We start from the raw sequence: 13,678 nt of genomic DNA on the forward strand, positions 1-13,678 counted from the left end.
GTCTCCAAAAAAGTATGCCCTGTTGAGGCAGTTCACGTTATCTAATTCTTAATTCTTTGTTCAGCGGGTACTTGAATCATATCTAGAATTCCAGTTGGTTGCTGGTACATGTTCTTCCCCACCTTAAATCCCAGCTGCTTTTCCCTAGAGACGTTCTCTTTGAACCCATCTTTTCCCCACCTTTTAGACAGATCTCCTTCCTTATAGACCAGTTAGTACTTAACTCCTCCAGAAAAGTCTCCTGTTCCAAAGTATCTCCCAAAACTAACAGAAGGAAAGCAGAAGTTTATCACCTGGTTCTCCGGCGTGCAGGCAGTGATCCTAGGTAATATGTCATTCAGGTGTTTGCTGATGAAGTCTTTGGGATCTATCTTCATCTTGATGAGGAGGGCTGGCCAAAGACCTGGCTGCACTGCCACTAGCAAGGAGAATAAATGAGTGTAATAAATATGAAGTACACTGCTAATACAATGAAGCAAAAAGACAAGATAAAACCCCATATGTTGTCCGTGAGAGTGGTTTTATCCCTTCGCTTACCTACAGACGGATGATGGCTCACCAGCAGCATCTCCAGCGCCAGCTTCTCTGGCTCAAAGGAATCCACATCAAGCCCTGCCACACTCGAGATGACACAGAGTGCCTCATGAAGGACACGGGGAGGGATGTATGTTCTTCCTAGCTCTGACAGCTCTCCTGACTCCATCACCAGGACCTCATGGGGCAGAACCTGAGTGGACAATTTATCATTAACACATCCCACCAACTTCTCAAGCCCTGAGCACACTTCCCCACAGCAACACCATGCTGAACACCCACAATCAGCTCCCTCTGCCAGTACTGACAGCCTGAAGTTTTCAAAGGAAAGAAGGAATAAAGGATAACAGTGGAACAGGAGCACAGAGATGACAGTGACAGAAATACCAAGAATTGAGGCCTATACTAGATTTGGCAAGCCAGGGTAAAATAAAACTAAAAAGATCATTTTTGGCAAAGAGGACTTTGGAAAAGGTTGAACCAGCTGGCTGGGAACAGTATGCCCAACTTCTGCAGTCTAATTTTACCCAGTATCTTTTCAAAAATACTTCATGCAGGCTGTATCTGTGACATGGGAAGACTATTTACAAAGTCCCAGCCTTGGTACCTAATTAATGTATCAATCTATTATACAACTTGACACAGCGTTGGCTTAGGAGCATGCCCAATAATATAACACTCGTTTCCTTTTTTTTTTTAATTTTCTTTTTATTTTTTATAATAGTTGCTACTAAGGTATTTATATCGTATTATTTGTTTTAAGGAGGCAGCCTGAGCTGTAATCCAGGGCCAAAGAACTACAACACCAAGAAAGGAACTTGGTCTTCCAGCAGGAAAGCAACTTGGTCTTCCAGCATCAATTAAATTTGGATTAAAATAATAGAAGGACATGAAAAATTGCGGCTTCCTTCCCCAAACAATTTTGAATGTGTCTTCTATGTACACAGGGAAGACTAGGCACACCACAGACGCTGATACAGCAATACGCAGTAACAAGTGCAATTCTAGGAGGTCATCTGGAACTGAATCATCTTCCTATCACGCTGTATGTCAATACTAACAGCAAATCTGGGGCAGAGAGGTAACTGGCAGCACACAACCAACTGTCTAAGCAGAGACTAGCCTTCTTGACTACTCACCTTGTGAGAGCTGAGAACCACTTTCAGCTCCTCCAAGAGCCCATAGGCCAGTTTGTACCCTCCCAGAGAGGACAAGAGCTTCTTAACTGTTTGATGGGCCTGTCTTCGAACATGCCAGGTCCGACTCAGCAGCACGGCAACAAGGGCACGGTGATACTGCCTGAAAATGGAGAAATAAACCGGTTTAGCAAAGGAGGCAGCTCTGCAAACCAACTGGACACAAAAGCACAGAGTTCACCATTTTGTGCAAAGCCCCAGGCCCACCCTCTCCCCTGCCCACGTTAACATTCAGGGATCAGACACCAATCGGTGGCAGCACGAGCAGTCTACGTACTGAACTTTACTTTCAGGCAGCCGTTGTGCATGATCCAAGAGAAGGCGCTCTGTCAGCTGCAGTACTGTACACATTGCTGTGGGAAAAGACAAACATTTAAACAGCATGAGAATTCATAAGAAAACAGATTTTTTTTTACCTGAAAACAAACAAACAGCAGGCAGGACACATTAAAAGAGCTACCCAAACTGAGCCTCTACATAATCTTCTCAGTGAAGCTAGAGACAAATCCTTCTCAGATCTGCCAAGACTGGAAACAGAACCACGATTCCATAGAAATATTGTTAGCTGGATCCCAGCAGAATTTTCCTGACCACTACGTGTGACCTATTTTTGTCTAAGTCAACTGAGCAAAGCCAACGACAAACACCATGCTCGCTGCATCAATACTGTTGATTCCTGAGCCCTGCCAGAATGTCTCCAGTGACAGTAAAGTGTATACTGAATCCAGGCAGGAGTGCACAATGCTATCGGAACAGTAGCCTTGGTACCATCTTCTGAGCTTCAACTGTCAGCTGGATGTTTTTACTTAAATAACCAATAACAAATCATGACAATATCTGCTCTCAAAATATCAGGTTTTGGAGCTAACATCCTAAAGGAGCAATAAAAAATTTTCCAAATCATGCTGTTTCAGGATATTTGCAGACTTGGAAGGGAAAATGAATGGATACACACATTGGCTTCAGGAAACAGGGATCATGGCAAGCAAAGGACAAACGCTGTTATTTCCCACTTAGGGAACTACTTCGTCAAAGTTCTGCACACAAGATAAATTAACTCATTTCAGAAAAATGATTCATGAGCTAATTTTCAAAACTTTCAGTTTTAAAGGTAGCCAGTAATGTTTTCTGTTGGGTACATTCCATTAATTTTTTTTCAGTTAATCTTTAAACACAAGAGAACAAAACAGAACACAAAGACACTAATTTATAACCTATTGATTTCCTATCTTTTATTACTCTTCCCCCACACATCTTAAGATTTTCACCTACATGTTCTCTTCTCCAGCCTTATTTTACTTTTTCCCATCATCTTCTTAATTTTAGCCCTCTCCACATCCCTTGGGCTGGCTGCAGCTATTTACTTACGAACTGGCACACCACACAAACACATTTTGTATTGGAAAGACTTTTACAGAATATAAAATGGGAATTATAAATGTTTGGTAACTGAGGGTCATTAGGAAATAAATAAAATCCTTGTCAAGCTTAGACTACAGCTAGTCTAGCTGTACTTCTGAAGGAGCATGAGGTTCATTTCAGCCTGAAATGATCACAGAACAGAGCTAACAGCAACAGTAGCTCTTTGAAGTACTAAGTAATAGAGTTAAACAGCAACCGGATACACAATAACTGGCAATTTACCTTCCTCTGATGCAGACTGCAAGAACTTCTCAGATGTAAAAATTTGTTTTCTCTCATCCAGAATCAGCTGCCAGAAACCACTCAGCTTAGACTCTGACAGGAAAAGAACAGATGTCTATCAAGGATGTTTCAAAACAAGTCAGAACTCACATACATAAAATACAGTAGAATTCTGCCTCCTGAAATCACTCCAATTATTTCTAGCTTTACTTATCTTCAGCTATAAAGCCTCTCATCTCATGCACAAAAAACTCCTAATATATTCTTCTGAGTTAGACTTGTGAAATGTAAAGTCTGTTTCACCTTAATCTATCATAGGGCAAGCCTTCCTGAAAATGAAAGAAAGGAGGAAAGTGGCGTGTTGCTTTCGATAGACAGAACACACTTGGATCTCATATCATCGCAGATGCATGAATTCAGGCAGTTCTTGTAACATCCTCTCATGGAAGACAGAATTCTGGTCCTCATGCTTTCCAAAGAGGTTTGTAAAAAATACTACCCAAATAACAAGCGATACTTTTAATGTATCAGTCAAGTCCAAGAATGTGAGGTCTGGGTGAACATCTTCTGTCAGAACAAGGAGGAATACTGCCCCAAGAGAATGGAAGCCGGATTTGCAAAGCCATGGAAGAGCAGGAATTCTTCATTGACATAACAGAGGGAATAAATCCTTCCCTGGCTTACAAAAAGGGCAACAATTCTCTCTGCAGAAGCAATACACAGATGAAGGAACAGTATCTCATGCACACTGTCAAGAAAAAGTGTTAACCTTCAGAACCTGCTTATATTGGATTCTACAAGGTGTTTTGTGACCTTACCGGGTTGTCCCTCAATTACTGACATCCTGCAGATCAACAAAGCTGCAGCAACCCCTTCCGTTACCATGGGAACCTGAGTACTTTGAGATGCTGCTTTTTCTACCGTCTGGATGAGCATAGGCAGCAAGTCCATTCCCTGTAATAACGTGTCACCTGAGGAGACAGAAAGAGACAAGTTACAAAACAACACCGTCCTTCACACTTCACGCCTCAAGGGTATCAACGGTTTTCTGTTGTCATGAAACAAGGAAAGGAACCAGACACATACTGGGAAGACTCTGAACCTCCCAGAGTGTTTGCCGCTCACTACCATGATTAAAATTTAACTGGGAAGATGATAACCGCTTTAGTCCTTTCCTCACAAATAAAATGGTCTCTTCTCAGTACAAGTTTCTGTTCATAGGATGCAAAAGAAAATGCTAATGTTACATTAACGGAACTGGTTCAAATCACAGGAAGTCTGACTTCAAAGACTATGTTTCCCTGAGAGGGAAAGTAAATTCCTGGCAAGCCATGACCATCTGTTCCGCTTAAGCATTCACAAGTCAAGGAATCCCACTGGTCTGTAACCTTCATTTCCACAGAAACCCAGCTAGGTGTTCCTGGCACTTCCAGAAGCAACACCTCACACACAACACTGAAAAAGGAAACCAAAGACTTTGTGACTTTCTACGTTAAGTATTTACAGGTAGTGTTTTAACTATAACTATAAACTCGTGAGAGACAGAATCTCTATTTTCTTTATGTCCCAGCTGGATGCTTCACTGGATGGGCCAAAACAATGGCAGTCAGTGTTCCAGTGCTGAGTAAATTATTTGGAATATGTTAATGATCCCATGAAAAGCTGCACACATCACACACAAACAATCCCCCTTGCCCATGGCAAGCACCAGCAACTTCAAGTTTGCCACACTGATATCTCCGAAAGGACCACCATCCTGTGACATCCAAGTAGTTTTAGAGTGGGTTTTTTTCAGCCCAGAAATTCCTGGTAGCTACAACAGAAAAATGTAGAACTACCATTTCACTCATATCCATACTGAGAAAGCGATGGCTCATCCATTGTACCTGTACAACACACTGAGTTATTGACTTCTTAAGCAAACGCATACCACCTTTTGATTCACACTGCATCAACAAGAAAGGGAGAGCTCACAGCAGACTGACCACCTGTTGACCCGTGGATGCAATGCTCAAGTCAAAGAGGATAGGACTAACAGAAGCAAATCTCAAAAGGATCACCAAAAGTTTAGAATTTCTGAAGATCTTAACTTCAAACACATTAATTTATTTTTTAAAGCTTCTGAAGGCCAAAGCCACAGAGCAGGATGCCAGCATGCTGGGTGCTATATAAAACAAAAGCATTGTCCCTGAGCTAAAAACCTCACAGTTTAAGTGTAAGACAAAAATAAAGCAGTCAAAAATTGCTTTGGAGGTAAATGAAAAGACAGCACGATGGGCACTGATGCTAGTCATACAAGGAAACAAACCATCTTTGGAGGCTTGAAGGGAGAAGGGAGTTTAAGGAGAAATACAAAGGAGGTTAATAAACAGATACTGCCTTACAAAATCTTTCTTAATCCATGCAGCTATCCACTTATACCAGCAAGTACAAAAGTTGATTCCTCTTAAGCTACACAGTCAAGACAGTTATTAATAGCTGCATGGTTTTACCTTTGAAAGAGGCCAGCATGCACTGCAGGTAGGCATGTCTCACAGCTGCTGTGGAGGTCTTAAGGCTGAAGGCTTTCTTTAGCCATTCTACCAGCTTCTTAGGAACTTCCGTGGTGAACCGAACACACCAGAGAGCCAGGACAGAGACCGCATGAACCAACGTGCCTTCATGGACTAGGAGGTGACAGAGACCTCACATCAGTACAGCAATTGCATAAAACAGAAAGCAGGTAACAACACCAGGAGGAGGCAGGAAAAGAACACAAGTGCTTCTAAGAGAGACAGCACTGTGCAACGGATTTTGTAACACAACAGGCAAGAATCCGGATTTATCCTGAATAACAGGCCATGCGAAAATCCCACTCATGACAAAAGCAGCTTAGCAAACCCAGACAAAGGCAAGAGGTCTCACCTTCTTGTTGCAGGAAAGGGATGAAAAGCTCAGCCACAGTTCCACTCAGAGCTTGGCTGGAGGATCCAGAAACCACATGGTGACTAAGGCTGCCAATCCCTGAAAGGACAGAATTCTCTCATTAGCTCCCAAACTACCCGCACTTGCTGCAAAATCTAAAAACAACCAAGGACAACCCTTCACGTTTCAGTCCTTGCACAGACATATCTGTCTCCCATCACTACATTTGGATGTCACATCCACCATGTACCAACACTGCAGGACCTCTGTCTTCATTTTTACCCAGGATAAAATCATCTTTCTTCCTTGCATGAAACATTTTAGCCTACCAGCCATTTATTTCCTTTGAAAAGAAAGTCAAGAACTGACACGGGGTATCCAGCACCCTCTGTGACATTAACCACGGCCAATTCGGAATGACAGGCAGGGAATCCTAGAGGGTTAAGTACAGATCCCTTTTATTCAGCCTTCTGCTGAATTTCCTCCACCAGAGAAGCAGTTAGGATCCTCACCTGAAAGGACACTCATCTTCTGAGCAACTACTGTCAGCTTCCCTTCTGAGCCTGCCAACAAGAAACAAATTGGTGACAGCTGACTTGTAGACCGTGAACAGCTATGTGCTACATCAAGAATCTTCTCTAAAAATACACAAGCTGCCCCATTACCCCTGCTCCAGGCTGAGCTACCACTACCATACAGGCAGCTAAAAACAACAGAAAATAAAACACACAAAAGTCCTTGAAGCTGGCAAACCTTATTCATCAACACTGCTTATCCTACAATTTACTCACCCCCTAAGATGGCAAAAAGGTGTCTGCCCAGTGACTCCACAGCCGAAGGATCACTGCACTGTCGAGCCAAGTTCTTTAATGCCACGACTGCTTCATCCATCATCTGCACACTGTTGGATTTCAGATGACCTAGAAAATAATGCATAAGCTAAGAGCTCCTTAAGACAAGCTGCAAAAAATCTGCCAAAGACATATCTTTACATGTGCTTGACTCAGCTTCTGGAACTGCCACGTGAACCATTCCAGTCCCAAGTTACAGCATCAGCCTCCCTCCCACATAAAACAACCTCTTCACCAGTAATCACGCTGTTAGAGGTACTGCCAGAAAGTTGGAAGAAAGCTTTATTCTGAATTCATCGTTGCCTCCAGAAGTTATAGTACTTACTGGCCAGACCTTTCACAATGTCTAGAGCATACTGGCTGAGATCCAGGTTCACAGATACGAGCAAGCAAGAGATTGCTGAAGACAGAAGAGATAAGGGCATATTACATTTTGTTAAGTAACTGGTTTTAGTATTTTAATACACCCTTCCCCACAGTTCACATCAAGAGCAGATAGGGTCAGCAAGGAGTAAGAAGAAAAAACACTGAAATTTATTCCCAATGAACAGATTAATTCAGGATCACTCTTAGCACTCAGCTGTGAAATTCTGTCCTCAGTGCAAACAGTAGCTATCACATACCCAGACACTTGGATCACACCACAAATGTTGCTTCTCCACATTCAACCCGTAGATGCCAGACACACCGTGCCTCCTGCGCTCACAGGACCAAAAGCACAGTCCAGAGACACACTCCCCCAGCCACTCCAGACCTCTAAGGAACGACTGACTGTGCTCTTTGACAGAGCAAAGCAGAGAGATGACTCACTTTCAATTACGTTCTCAGGACTCCGCAGCAGGGATTTCTGCAGAGTTGGCAAAACTAAGTCCTTGAATTCAGCATGAGACATGTACCGAAGAAGCGGGCAACAGCTGTCCTGCAAAGGGAACAAAGCACTCAGCACAGCAGCAGACACAGCACACAGGACAAAAGCACAGACAGCTCTGCAACAGGATGTCTCACCAGCACATGCTTCTGAGGCTTTGTCTTGCTCATAAGGATGGTCTTCAAGTAGAAATCCAGAAGAGCACTCTGAACAAGGAGAAACACCAAATTAGAGCCACATCACAACCTGTGCACAGCTCCACACTCACCAGGAAGCCAGGCTTGACACCACATCCTATTCTCCTCTGTCTGCTAAGCAGAAGCTTTGCTTCCATCCTCACATAAGGCGGTCAAGCAGAGATCTGTGCTCTCTGCTCTACCCTTCACCCAACACTCAAAACACACTAAGAGCTAAATGCTGCCTTCCAGTCCTGCACCAGGGGAGAAGGCAGAAAGCTGCACACACAGGCCACAGCAGAAAGCCGCGTACCTGGCACCTCCTCTATAAACCTATCCCAGCTGTTTCAGTCAGGAGCGCGTTACCACTGAATTGACAGATAATGACACCAGGGACAGATGCAAAGTATCGACCCCACTGAGACATCTGTCCACCCTCCTTCTCCGTGATGAGAAGTGACACTACTTATTTAAAAAAAAAAAAAAAAAAAAAAAAAGCAGTACAAAGCAGTACGACAGATTTACCTTGTATCGTTTAATAATATCCATTTCCTTCTGGGCTGTGCAAAACTGCACCACAAGCCCCAGCATTGCAGCGTAGCTCTGGTTCGGTTCCAGACCAAGAATGACAGACAGGTACTGATCCACCAGATCTTGGTTCTGAAGAGAAAAAGCAAAGCATGCTAACACCACAGAACCTAGAACAGCTGCTGAATATGGTCACATAAGGCATACATCACCTCTTTCCACAGCCTGTTCAACTTCTTCACAGCCCCATCCACCGCCTGCTTATGAGAACCTCCCAGGACTTCCAAAAGGAGCAAACACTGAACCTCCACCTGCCAAGGGAAACAGCCGAGAAAACCTTCATGCACCCGGTTCTCAGAGAGCTCCTATCAAACAAGACCTGTCAGATGCCAGTAATCAGCTGAATCTGCTTAGGGAAAAGTCCTTGGGTCGTGTAAGTTCTTCCAACAAGCTGCCATTACTTTCATCCCAGATGCACCACTTTGCAGCACCATGCATAACAGTTTTGGAAACTCTGACTTTGAAAAAAGCCACCTGCATCAGATTATATCTCTTCTTAAAATGTGCTCCAGCTATATACCAAGGTGCTATGACTGTGGTCACAGGTTCAAGTTGTTAAAGTAGGTGAAAAGACAGCAAAAAGCCACTTGACACTATCTGACAGAATGTCACATGTAACTGCTTCAAAGGAGGCACAAGGAATTCATGCCCTGCTGCAGACTGCACCTCGGAGGTGCACACCTCGTCCAGAAACACTGGTGTACACCACGGTCCACAGAGCAATCCTGCGCACGTGCAAGACCGCCCCACTCATGCTTTATACACCTCCTGCTTTCTCCAGCAAAATAGGAGAGATCAAAATACAGCAGAAAGCAAAAAAGATTGTAACATGACATTATCAGTTACATTCAGACTTATCTGCAATGTTTCAGCAACTTAAAGACATTAAAAATATTTAAGTCCTTATCTCTGAAAGGATATTTCTGCAAACCAAAAAGAACCTACCAGTTTTTCCCATGTTTCTCCCTGTCTCTTATCAGGTGTTGGAAAGACTGTGCGTACGAGCAGGCATGTCCAGGAGAGTGCCAGCAGAGCTGCAGATCCACTGCTCTTACTGTTGTACAAATGGGAGAAGGAGGTAAATCTACAGCTCCCCGTATGGAACTTACACCTACTAATCCATAACAAATCATCTTTGCCCAAGTCAGAACACCACCTTATGAGTGAGGCAATTTATCACAGAAAATACAGCTGAAGTCTCAGCTTTCACAGGAAATAATTACTCCTCAGAAGCTAGGTGTTTCAGCTCCTGTTGAGCAGTCTAAACTTCTGAATGGCACAAAAGAGGCTAAATCTCTCCTGCTGCGAATGAAAAACCTCAGCAGAAGAAAGACCATTTTTGGATCTTCCCGGTGGCATTACAGAAATGAGAGTTAAACACTTTGCCAACTGAGAGTGCCCAAAAAGTGACTCAAGATTTCTCATCTGCTGCTCATCTTTACCGCCAGAGCTTCCCAGCCTTAAACTGCCAGATCGTTTCTCAGCTTACATTCCCTCTTGGCACACTGCTCAGCTCTGGTTTCTGCCAACTCTCACCTCCTCCCTCCACTTCAGGTAACAGATCCCAGCCCACAGATCCCTGAGGGTCCTCACCCCCTTCGGATCTCTACCTCAAAGTGAGAGAAGGTAGAAAGTGTCCTTGCGCACAAGGCCAGCCACCATGACTGAAGGGTAAATATTGTATCACTGCAAGCCTTTAAACCACGACCAGGTATTTTTCGAAAAGCTACACTATTCAGCCATGCAGGCACCACAGGATGGGACTCTGTGGCCTGTTTCAGCTCAACAACATCCTAAGTCACCTTTTGGAACCACTAGTGTTTCCAGAAGCTACCACAATAGAAGCACTGCGTGTTTCTCAGCTCAGCTTCGAATTTCAGTATCTCCCTGTCTAGACTAAGGTCTTGAATTCCACCAGCTGAACACCAGATGGGTGAGGAAATCCCCTTTCCTAATCATTTTGGAGTCTGCTTCTTGATAAAAGAGTTTGGTCCGTGTCTCTCCAGACTCGAAGGTTAACAAAGGCAAAGCTGTGACTGAGACCCAATCCACCAGCAGTAATAACAGGACAGTCCTTCTGCTTTCCCAGAAGACACGAAGGAGGTAAGAGAGGAACATCTGAATGGTCATGAACAGCTTTCTCTCTAAATGTTTTAACACCTCTGGCAAGCGCTAGCAGGAGAATCATTCTGAACACAAGAGCAACAACCAGCAACTCATCCAGTACCTGGGAGCTCCAGCCTTGCCGCCGATCCCTGAAGACTGAAGCGACTGCAGGAGGTTTTTTGCTGTTGCCTCTGGCTGGGATTCTGCGAGCTGCTGAAGCGCCAGCTGCAGGGCTCTGCGGGATGCTGCATCGCTAGAATGAAAAAGATATCTCCGTGAACATTATAAATCCTGTCAACATTACATACGTTACTGCACCTGCATCACACACAGGACTCCGCTTTCTCATTTCAGCAGCCAAGCTAACAGTTATTTCATCCTTGCTGTTCCTAGAAGAGGAGAAGTTTCTCACAGAAATCCAATCTACGTGTCTAAAAGATGTCTAACAGGCACCTTGGTCTTGCTTCACAAGGACACAGACACTCGTTCTTGCAAACTGAACCACAGGATGAAAGCTTTAATTTCAAAATCAAAGGTGAAACACAAGATAAGTGTTGTAAAACTTTTTAATGGCAAACCTAACGTGAGAGCTGACGACTCGATGGTATCTGTCAGTGTCACGCACATCTATGTGACACAGCATGCCAGTATTGCCAGATGCTCCGCGCCGCTCTAATATCTACACAAATACTGATAGACTAACTAAGACAGCCTCTCCACATCCATTTACTCACCGGTATCGATGCAGAGTAAGGCAGAAGAGCTTGCAAAGGCCTTTCACTGCGCCCTCTGGAAGGTCTGTAACAGATCGTGTTTCAAAATATGTCTCTGTAAACCGATGAGCTCTTAAACACAAACATCACTTACTTCACAACTGAAATCAGTGAACTGCTCGCGGCCCCTATACACCTATGAAAGTGTTTACAAGGCTCAGAGTTACAGTTCTCTCTTTTTATTCATTTTATACATATTTGTAAAAATAAGGGCAAAATTGGAACACATGCTATTGCACAGTCATCTTCAGGAAATGAGAGAAATAAATTTTTTTTTTTAAATTTGTTTCAACTGTTTAACTGTATTAAGACTACCTAAAATCTTCCATACTCTTCCTCTCTCTACATAAACAGATGTTCTACTAACTGGAAAAGCACTCATGCCAGTAATTGGAGTTCTGTGTTCCCTCCAAAACAGTCAGAAAGCATAGACTCCAAATGCTGACAGGCCCCGCTCCAAAAAACTACCCCCAAGTTTTACACAGCCTTCTGAACAAAACACTTGAACATTCTTCCCCGCCCTGGTAACCAGCGCAGTGCCCCAAAGCCTTTACCTTTCCCAGAAATGCATTTTCCCAGCTCACTGAGGATCTCTCTCCGTTCCTTCACGCTGGCTGTAGTTACTTTCACCGCAAACCGCTTCAGCGTATCAGAAATCTAAAACCACACGCAGAGGAAAAAACATCAGACTGCCTTTGATATGAACAGACAGAACACAAACCAGGGCAAGCAAAACACATCATCTGCCACCAGGCGACCTCTTAGCAACCAAATCAGACCACTCGTGGTCTTATCTGCTGGGGAAAGGGTCCCTGCACATCACACACGGACCTCAGAAACCTCCCGCTGCGGCTGGAGGATGACAGCTTTCGGTGTGTTACCCAGGTCCCTGCCATGGCACTCGCGCTCTGCGAGATCCGTTTACCCCTCGAACGCAGGACAGAGCAAGAGGTAAGATCAGTAGCCTGGAGTAAAAGACCTTTAAAAGCACTAAAAAAATGCCCTGCAAGAATGCAAAGGTGCTTCTGAGTGTACGTTATCTCCTAAAGCCCAGGTACCCTGAAGGAGGACTTCTGACAGCAGAAGACCCAGGGCTGACTGTAACCGAGCCAAAAGCTGTGAAATTCTGTGCCCAGGCACAGCAGAACGAACCGCTCGCCTTTAGTCATCTCCATCTCCACATCGCAGGAATTTTGTAAACTGGAGTCGCCAGATTACAGAAGGTTGCGCCTCGCTATCAAATTCCTTCCACGCACTATCAGCGGCACCCAAGGTTACCCAAGAAAAACGAAAAATCCCATCACGCAGCTGAATGGTTTTCTTCATGTCAGCGCTACCGTGTGCCTGGATCTGCCAGCGGGAAGGGACCGAGAGCGCTCTCAGAGTTTAACTCCTGGAAACAGTTTGTTTCAGTGTTCAAGTGGTGTTGAGACAGCAAGACACGTTGTCTGGGAAGAGTAGGAGGAAGTTTAAGTTCTCAGCAACCAGCTCCTTCAACTACTGAAACCATTTCCACAGACTTCCAAGTTTTGCACGACCTACAAGATCCCAGACTCCACGCAGGCTGTGCAGAGCTCAGCCAGGTCTGTGGTGACAGGTTTTCTGCAGTTACATAAATCAAAACACGGCTCTCCAGGAAAGGCTTTTCAAATGCAGCTCTTAAACTGACCAACTTGATGTCTTCATCATCATCATCCTTAGGAAGGGAAGCAAACAGGCGCACCTTTAGAAACTCTTCAGAACTGTTCCTCCCCTCTTCAGGCAAAATTCCACCAGTTTTGCCACAAGAGTTTTTCTAAGCACAAGAAACCTGGCAACTGGGAAAAGGAAACTGCTCCATCCTTCTCCAGAGCTGCTCCCAGCGAAGCGTTCTGCGGACAGCAGGCAGGGTGACCGGGCGCAGCAGCTGGCTGGGGTTTAGAGGAGAGCCGCGCCTCCCCGCGCCTGTGACCACCTCACGCCCTGAACAACCCCCAGAAACCGGTGAAAGCGGGGCTGCACCTCTGAACAGCAAGGTGCAGGTACTCTGTGGAGGGGA

At 44.5% G+C, this 13,678-nt stretch overlaps 1 protein-coding gene across 1 annotated transcript in view; it reads right to left on the bottom strand.

Annotated features, from left to right (window-relative positions):
• GCN1L1 (GCN1 general control of amino-acid synthesis 1-like 1 (yeast)) overlaps nucleotides 1–13,435 on the bottom strand; it is a gene marked incomplete at its 5' end in the record, with an annotated part of 40,978 nt that extends 27,543 nt beyond the window's left edge. The window contains 20 exons of the mRNA XM_010073266.1: nucleotides 294–418; nucleotides 538–727; nucleotides 1,674–1,833; nucleotides 2,008–2,083; nucleotides 3,375–3,467; nucleotides 4,193–4,345; nucleotides 5,867–6,040; nucleotides 6,279–6,377; nucleotides 6,791–6,841; nucleotides 7,070–7,198; nucleotides 7,455–7,529; nucleotides 7,940–8,048; nucleotides 8,135–8,203; nucleotides 8,699–8,833; nucleotides 8,914–9,012; nucleotides 9,707–9,815; nucleotides 10,989–11,120; nucleotides 11,602–11,665; nucleotides 12,195–12,297; nucleotides 13,310–13,435. Of these exons, the coding sequence (XP_010071568.1) occupies nucleotides 294–418; nucleotides 538–727; nucleotides 1,674–1,833; nucleotides 2,008–2,083; nucleotides 3,375–3,467; nucleotides 4,193–4,345; nucleotides 5,867–6,040; nucleotides 6,279–6,377; nucleotides 6,791–6,841; nucleotides 7,070–7,198; nucleotides 7,455–7,529; nucleotides 7,940–8,048; nucleotides 8,135–8,203; nucleotides 8,699–8,833; nucleotides 8,914–9,012; nucleotides 9,707–9,815; nucleotides 10,989–11,120; nucleotides 11,602–11,665; nucleotides 12,195–12,297; nucleotides 13,310–13,435 (2,271 nt within the window). The remainder of the gene's footprint in view (nucleotides 1–293; nucleotides 419–537; nucleotides 728–1,673; nucleotides 1,834–2,007; nucleotides 2,084–3,374; nucleotides 3,468–4,192; nucleotides 4,346–5,866; nucleotides 6,041–6,278; nucleotides 6,378–6,790; nucleotides 6,842–7,069; nucleotides 7,199–7,454; nucleotides 7,530–7,939; nucleotides 8,049–8,134; nucleotides 8,204–8,698; nucleotides 8,834–8,913; nucleotides 9,013–9,706; nucleotides 9,816–10,988; nucleotides 11,121–11,601; nucleotides 11,666–12,194; nucleotides 12,298–13,309) is intronic.
• Nucleotides 13,436–13,678: the final 243 nt, after the last annotated feature.

Source organism: Pterocles gutturalis, unplaced genomic scaffold (assembly GCF_000699245.1).
Source record: "Pterocles gutturalis isolate BGI_N339 unplaced genomic scaffold, ASM69924v1 scaffold10007, whole genome shotgun sequence".
In the NCBI taxonomy this organism is placed as follows: domain Eukaryota; kingdom Metazoa; phylum Chordata; class Aves; order Pterocliformes; family Pteroclidae; genus Pterocles; species Pterocles gutturalis.